This window comes from Nannospalax galili, unplaced genomic scaffold (assembly GCF_000622305.1).
Source record: "Nannospalax galili isolate Female #2095 unplaced genomic scaffold, S.galili_v1.0 scaffold385, whole genome shotgun sequence".
In the NCBI taxonomy this organism is placed as follows: Eukaryota; Metazoa; Chordata; class Mammalia; order Rodentia; family Spalacidae; genus Nannospalax; species Nannospalax galili.
The window spans coordinates 1,468,638-1,477,089 of NW_008354956.1; the positions used below are offsets into that span (position 1 = coordinate 1,468,638).

The window sequence follows — 8,452 nt, forward strand, 5'->3', positions numbered from 1 at the left end:
CCATCTATAAGTCTAGTTCCAGGGAATCCAATGCCCTTTTCTGGCTTCTGCGGGCACTGCATGACATGGGTGCACTTACATGCAGGCAAAATATTCATTCATATAGCCACGTGTGGTGGCACATGCCTGTAGTCCCAGCACTCGGGAAGCATAGGCAGGCGGATCTCTGTGAGTTCAAGGCCAGCCTGGTCTACAATAGTGAGTTCCAGGACAGCTGGGGCTATAGGGAGACCCTGTCTCAAAAAGACCGAAAAAAAAAAAAATCATGCATAAAATAAAAAGAAATAGATCAAAAAAATTAAACTGCTGTATGTAGGGCTAGAGAATTGGCTTGGTGGTTAAGAGTACTAGCTGCTCTTGCAAAGGACCTGGGTTCATTTCTCAGTACCCACATGTTGACTAACAACCATAAGTCCAGTTCCAGGGAATCCTACATCCTCTTCTGGCCTCCATGGGCACTGCATGTACGTAGTACACTTAACATATGCAAGCAAAGTATGCATACACATAAAATAACTTTTTTAAACCCTGCATCTTAGCACCCCTGTTTCATAGATGTAAGAGTGAGGTCAGGAAAGTAGGGCTGGGACTTTGAACACATCACTTTTACCTGACAATGTGGACAAAGTTGCATGTGAGAAAGAGACCTGGCTTTGGAGGCATACACACCATCCCCAGCAACTGTATCCTGTCCCTGCAGGAGCTTCGAGAGCGAGTTCTCAGGGGAAAGTACCGAGTCCCCTTCTACATGTCCACAGACTGTGAGAGCATCCTGCGGAGATTTTTGGTGCTGAACCCAGCTAAACGCTGTACTCTAGAGGTGAGCCCCAGCCGGTGGCCCTTCCCATCTTCTGATCCCGTGGCCCAGTCTCCCCACCAGATCTGCTCCAACCCTAATATAGATAGACAGCTAGGTAGAGGCTCGGGGTGGTCCCAGAGCCACCCCCTCCTTGCCACGCTAGTAATTAACTAATGAACTCTTAGGATGATTATAGTGTTCTGGGGGTACAGATGATGTGGAGGAGGAGGAGGGTGGCAGGGAAGGCTGAGGTGGGGGGGTGGGGACTGTTCCCTAGGTCTTAGCAAGTCTTTGATTTGCGGGTGTTAAGCTAGGCAGAGAGCCCCACTTGGGAGATGGCTATGCTCACAGTTTCTGGTTCCTTCTAACGCCTCTCTCCCCCTTCTCAGCAAATCATGAAAGATAAGTGGATCAATATCGGCTATGAGGGTGAGGAGTTGAAGCCATACACAGAGCCCGAGGAGGATTTCGGGGACACCAAGCGAATCGGTGAGGGTCAAAGAGGCAGCTGCCCCAAGGGGTCAGAGGCAAGGCCATGGCACGGAGCTGCCACAACCTGCCTCTTTTGGTCACTGTCTCAGAGAATCTCACCAGGCAGCTATGGGGAGTGGTTGGTAGAGGGGATCCTGCACAACCCTGTCCCAGCTGTTCTAGATATTTTCCCCCTCTCTGCTTCTAGGTCCTCATTTAGGAAATGGGAATATTCAGAGAAGTTAGCTCAGATTTTGAACATGTTATGGGAGGGAGTTGGTTGGTTCACATAGTATTCACGTCAGGGCCTGGTGGGAAAATGCTGATACCTGATGTGGTGTAGCTTTAATTATTAAGATTTGAAAAGAGCCAGCCATGATGGCGCACGCCTTTAATCCCAGCACATGGGAGGTAGGGGCAGATGGATCTCTTGAGTTCAAGGCCAGCCTGGTCTACATAGAGAGTTCTAGGCCAGCTAGGGCTACAAGGAGACCCTGTCTCAAAAAGACCAAAAAAAAAAAAAATTTGAGGTGACTCAGGATCAGAAGACTTGCTACTCTTGCAGAAGACCCAAGTTCAGTTCCCAGCACCCATATTAGGCAGCTCACATCCACCTGTAACTACAGCTCCAGGGGATCTGACACCCTCTTCTGGCCTCTGAGGGCACTGTACTTACATGCACATACCCACATGCAGAAATACACATAATTTAAAAATAAAACAAATTCTGGGGCTGGAGAAATGGCTCAACAGTTAAGAGCATTGACAGCTCTTGCAGAGGACCCAGGTTTGATTTCCAGCACCCACCTGGAGGCTAACAACTGTCCATAACTCCAATTCCAGGGGATCCAACACCCTCTTCTGACCTCCATGGGCGTTGTATAACACAGGTGCACTTACCTACATGCAAACAATACACTCATACACATAAAACAAAAATAATAGGGGCTGGAGAGATGGCTCAGCAGTTAAGAGCACTGACTGCTATTGCAGAGGACCCAGGTTCAATTCCCAGCACCCATCTGGCAGCTACGAACCAGTAACTCCAGTTCCAGGGGATCCGATTCCCTCTTCTGACCTCTTTGGGCATTGTATGACACAAGTGCACTTACATACACATAAAATAAAAATAATAAAATATTTTTTGAAAAAATAGTAAATTCTTTTTTTTTTTTGAGACAGGGTCTCCCTGTAGCCCCAGCTGGCCTGGAACTCACTATGTAGACCAGGCTGGCCTTGAACTTAAGAGATCTGCCTGCCTCTGCCTCCTGAGTGCTGGGACTAAAGGTGTCTACCACCATGCCTGGCTATAAAATAATTTTTTTTTTAATTTTTTTTTTTTCTATTTGAAGCAGGGTCTTCCTGTAGCCCCAGCTGTCCTGGAACTTACTATGTGGACCAGGCTGGCCTTGAACTCACAGAGATCTGCCTGCCTCTGCCTCCCAAGTGCTGGAACTACAGGCGTGTGCCACCATGCCCGGCTAAAATAAATTCTTAAAAAAAAAAAAGACATGAAAAGAAATCATAGATCAGCCAAGCATGGTGGTACAACCCTATAATCCCAGCACTTAGGAGGTATAGACAGGAAGATCAGGAGTTCAAGGTCATCCTCAGCTACATCATGAGTTCAAGGCCAGTCTAGGCTACATGAGACCTTGGTAAAAAAAAAAAACAAAAAAACAAGAACCATTCCATTCCATGGCTGAGGAAAGAGGCCACTATAGGAACCTACCACATTAGTCAGAACTTTCATGATTGATTATAACTAATAGAAAATATCATTATAATAATAATAGTTTAAGGTCTGGGTATCCCTGAGCCAGTAGCCCTTGCCTAGAATTCCCCAGTGAGGGGCTGGGGTGTGGCTCAGTGGTAGAGCATCTGCCTAGAATCCCCCAGTGAGGGGCTGGGGTGTGGCTCAGTGGTAGAGCCCCTGCCTAGGATCCCCCAGTGAGGGCCTGGGGTGTGGCTCACTGTTGAGTATTTAAACAGCTTGCATGAGGCTCTGAATTCCATTTCCAGTTCAAAACAAAACAAACAAAACACAAAGAAATCTCTATGCACTATGGGCTGGCTAAATCCAGCCACTCGGCAAGCACAGAGCCTCTGTTTTATGCTTGTTCTGACCCAATGAATGTGACTTTGGGGATGGAACATTCTGATTGCTTAGAAATAGGTATTGTACCTGTGTTGAACTAACCAGTGTGTCCTTGGGAGTCAAACACTGTGGTTGACCAGACCTAGGTCATAAGCCCACCCTGTATATGAGCAGTAGGGGTTAGCTACCCTGTCTCAGAGGAGAAAGGAGGGTAGACACTGTCAAGGGACAGTTTAGGGAAGGAGGCTGATCCTTCTTTCTATCTCTCCCAGAGGTGATGGTGGGTATGGGCTACACTCGGGAAGAAATCAAAGAGGCCTTGACCAGCCAAAAGTACAATGAAGTGACAGCCACCTACCTCCTGCTGGGCAGGAAGACTGAGGTCAGAAGTTGTGGAGCTTCAAGCAAGGGTGGAAGAGGGACTTGGGGTGAGTATCAGGAATTGGGTCACTTAAAATGCTTTGTGCTTTCTCTCATAGGAAGGTGGGGACCGGGGTGCCCCAGGGCTGGCCCTGGCACGGGTGCGGGCGCCCAGCGACACCACCAACGGAACAAGTACCAGCAAGAGCAACAGCCACAGCAAAGGGCAGCGGAGCTCTTCCTCCACCTACCACCGCCAGCGACGACACAGTGACTTCTGTGAGTGTGGCCCCTCAGCTCCCAGACCGTCCCCTTCCAACAGACAGTCTAGCCCAGTTTCGATTGACAGCTACCTGTAGCTGCCAGAGGAACATTTTATTACTGTTGTTTGTGGTTTGGAGACGGGATCTTGCTATGTAGTCCAGGCTGTCTTCAAACTTATCATTATGCCTTAGCCTCCCAAGGGGTGGGATTGCCCACCAGGATTAGGAGGAATGCCTCATGCCAGGAGAGGTGCTGCTCAGATTTGGAGGCAGACTCGGGAAGGAATGACACCTGGTCAAGCATCCAGACCTGGCCCGTGCTCACTGCATCCTCTGTGTTTGTCTGGGTTTTCCTTTTCCTTTCTTGATCTCTCAGCTCACAGAGCTTTTCTGTCTAGATAGTCTCCCACAGTCCCTGAGATTCCCTTCCCAAGTGATTCAAGACTGTGTCCAGTTGACATTCAACACTGGCCATCACAGTTACTAACGATCCACAGCAAATGTTAGACCACTCCACCTATTGTTTGTGTGAGACGGGGTTGTGCTGAGTAACCCAGGCGGGCCTCAAACACAGGCTCTTCCTGTCTCAGTTTCCCAAGTGCTGGGATAACATGTGTGCACCACCACACCTGGTTCCCACTGTTCCCTTTTATTGTCTGTTTCCTTCTCTGTTCTCTTTCAACATCTTCAGTAAGATAAAATTCATAGACCATCCGATTCACCCATTTAAAATATACAACCTGGGACTGGAGAGGTGGCTCAGTGTTAAGAGCATTGACTGCTCCTACAGAGAACCTGGGGCTCAGATTCCAGCACCCACATAGTGGTTAACAACTGTCCTTAACTCCAGTTCCAGGGGATCTAATGCCCTCTTCTGGCGTCCATGGGCATTGCACACATAGGTGCTCTTACATACATGCAGGCAAAACACTCATACATATAAAAAAATATAATAAATAAATAAGCCGGGCGTGGTGGTGCATGCCTGTAGTCCCAGCACTTGGGAGGCAGAGGCAGGTGGATCTCTGTGAGTTCAAGGCCAGCCTGGTCTACATAGTGAGTTTCAGGACAGCTGGGGCTACAGGCAGACCCTGCTTCAAAAAGACAAAATAAATAAAAATAAATGAAATAAATAAATAAGTAAGTAAATAAATAAATAAAATATAGAGTGCAGCAACTATTATGTTTGCAGAATAGGAAGCCCCTTATCAGGGCCAACATTGCACCATTTCATGACCTCAGTAAGACTATTTCCAGGGCTTCTCCTTAGCTTCAGGGTGCACTCATCTCAGACGCTGGCAGCCTGTAGTCTACTGTTGGCCTGGGCTCACCCACCGTGGAAATCTCAGCATAGAATCAAACATTGCTTGGCCTTTTATGGAAATACCTTGAGTTATTTGCCTGTTTCTCTTCTCATGGGCACCTAGACTAGTGTCCACCTTTAGTCACGAAAATAAAAAGGGCTCGGGGTATGGCTCAGTGGTAGAGCCCTTGCCTTGTGTGGATAGGGCCCTGGGTTCCATCCCCAGTGCAGCAACAGAAAAGAAACAATGTGATGCCAGAGCCCAGTACACTGATAATCCCAATACAAGCCACCCTTGGCTGCTTCATAATGACTTCGGGGCCAACTTGGGCTGTATAATCTGTCCCAATCTCACCCCCCCAAACCAAGGAAAAAAGACAGAAAGAAAAGGTAGCTCATTTGGTAATGTTGTTTCCTTTTGGGTTTTTTTCAAGACAGGGTATCACTGTAGCCCCCACTGCAGCTGGCCTGGAATGTGTTATGTAGCCCAGGCTGGCCTCAGTATCACAGAGATCTGGCTGCCTCTGCCTCCAAATGCTGTGATTAAAGGTGTGTGCCACCACACCGAGCTGATACAGTGTTTTTTGGAGACAGGGTCTCACTATGTAGCCCAGGCTGACCTCAAACTCACAGAGATCCTTCTGAGGCAGGAGCAAGGCAAAATACTCCACAGGTTTCATGAAGATTTCTGATGTTCTGGGGATCTCCTGGGGTGCCTTCTATGTTTCCCTGGTGACCTCAGCTCTAACTGATCCCCTTCTTCCACCAGGCGGCCCATCCCCTGCCCCCCTGCACCCGAAGCGCAGCCCGACCAGCACCGGAGAGACAGAGCTCAAGGAGGAACGATTGCCAGGCCGCAAGGCGAGCTGCAGTGCGGCGGGCAGCGGGAGTCGTGGGCTGCCCCCCTCTAGCCCCATGGTCAGCAGTGCCCACAACCCCAACAAGGCAGAGATCCCCGAGCGACGGAAGGACAGCGCCAGCACCCCGGTGAGTGCCCAGGGTGGGTGGAAAGATGTGCAGCCCCCATATCACATGGCTGAGACCCTGCTCCATTCCCTTTCCCACAGCACCCACAGACATAACAAGCACTTATTGAGTGCTGTGTGTTTGCCCGAGAATGTGGCTGATGCTGTTGTAGAGATCAGAATTTGTTGCTTTCAGTGTAATAGCAGAGCCTGCAGGAGATGTTGGGCAGAGCCTACCAGAGCCAAGCAGCACTCAGAACCATACCATGGGCTGAGGAGATGGCTCAGTGCATAAGAGGGCTTGCTGCACAAGTCTGAGGACCTGAGTTTGAATCTCCAGCACCCACATGAAAAGCTAGGCATGGCCATATACCTGTAACCCCGTGGCTGTGGGGGTGGAGACAGGAGGATGGCCAGGTCTTGCTGGCTGACTGCCCAATTCCAGCTTCAGTGGGAGACTCTGTCTCAAGGGACTAAGGATAACCCATGTCCTCTGACTTCTGTAGGCACACATACCTGTACACATGTACATGTATACCATACAACCACATACACATCATAATCTGTCTGTCTCTCTGTCTCTGTCTCTCTCTCTCTCTCTCTCTCTCTGGTACTAGAAATTGAAGCCAGAGCCAGGGCCTCATGCATGCTAGGCAAACTCAACACTGGGCTGGCCACACCCCAAGTCCCTCCTGGGTGGATTCTCAACAAGCACTTTACTCCTGGCCTGTGTCCCCATATCCCTTTTATTCTTTGTCCAGTCTGGCCTTGAATTCATTATGTAGCCCAGGCTGGCCTTTAGCTTGAGATTCACATGCCTCCGTCTTTACTCACCCTTCTGTTCTTCCCCCCTTTTGTTGTTTTGAGACGAGTTTCTCTATGTGATTCTGGTTGGTCTGGAACTATAGCCCAAGCTGACTCTGAACTAGTGGTGATCCTCATGCTTACCATCCCCAAGCTCTAGGATTACAGGTGTGCACCACTAGGCCCACGTGACACGACGCACCTGTGGAAGTCAGAGGACAGCTTTGGGAATCGGTTTATTCCTTCCACCATGTGGGTCCTGGGAATTGAACTCAGGCTTCACGGCAAGAGCCTTTACCTACTGAGCCATCTCATCAGGCAACCTGTCTTTTTTTTTTTAATTAATTAATTTGTTTTTATTTTACATGTATGAGTATTATGCCTACATGTGTAAGTACACCGTGTCATGCAGTGCCCGAAGAGGACAGAAGAAGGCACCATGTGGGTGCTGGGATTCAAACTTCTCTTTTGCAAGAACAGCCAGTGTTTTTAACTGCTGAGCCATCTCTCCAGCCACCCTTCTTTATTTTTTTGTTAACCATCATGTGGATACTGGGAACTGAACCTGGATCCTCTGGAAGAGCAGCACACACTCTTAAACACTGAGCCATCTCTCCAGCCCCTACAATTCCAACTTTAGACAAAGATTTTAAAGTTTATATATGGGGCTGGAGAGATGGCTCAGTGGTTAAGAGCACTGGTGACTAATAATGCCCCACAACTTCAGTTCCAGGGGATCCAATGCTCTCATCTGACCACCACGGACATTGCATGATAAGGATACACTTACATACATGCAGGCAATATACTCATACACATAAAAAATAATAAATAAGCTGGGCATGGTGGCGCACGCCTTTAGTCCCAGCACTTGGGAGGCAGAGGCAGGCGGATCTCTGTAAGTTCAAGGCCAGCTTGGTCTACAAAGTGAGTTCCAGGCCAGCTGGGGCTACAGGGAGACCCTGTCTCAAAAAGATCTAAATAAATAAATAAGTAAATAAAATAATAAAAATTTTTAACTCTCTAAAAATTTATTTATTTTTATTTTATGTGTATGCATGTATTGCCTGCATATAGGTAAGTGTACCCATGTCATGCAATGCCCATGGAGGTCAGAAGAGGCTATCGGATCCCCTGGGACTGGAGTTATGGACAGTTGTTAGCTGCCATGTGGGTGCTGGGATTCAAACCCAAGTCTTCTGCAAGAACAACCAGTGTTCTTAACCTCTGAGCCATCTCTCCAGCCCCATAAACTATTTTTTTTAATTTATTTATTTTTGTTTTGTATGTAATTGCATCCTGATGCCCTCCTCTGGCCTCCACAAACATCAGGTCCTGTGGAACTGGAGTTACAGGTGGTTGTTAGCCACCATGTGGGTGCTGGGAATC

At 48.3% G+C, this 8,452-nt stretch overlaps 1 protein-coding gene across 2 annotated transcripts in view; it reads left to right on the plus strand.

Moving 5' to 3' along the window:
• The window catches only part of Mark4 (microtubule affinity regulating kinase 4), a 43,070-nt gene that overhangs the window by 26,086 nt on the left and 8,532 nt on the right, over positions 1-8,452 (plus strand). For both annotated transcript variants that reach the window (XM_008852027.3, XM_008852028.3), the window contains exons 9-13: positions 701-820; positions 1,189-1,288; positions 3,641-3,750; positions 3,848-4,007; positions 6,064-6,281. In XM_008852027.3, the coding sequence (XP_008850249.1) occupies positions 701-820; positions 1,189-1,288; positions 3,641-3,750; positions 3,848-4,007; positions 6,064-6,281 (708 nt within the window). The remainder of the gene's footprint in view (positions 1-700; positions 821-1,188; positions 1,289-3,640; positions 3,751-3,847; positions 4,008-6,063; positions 6,282-8,452) is intronic.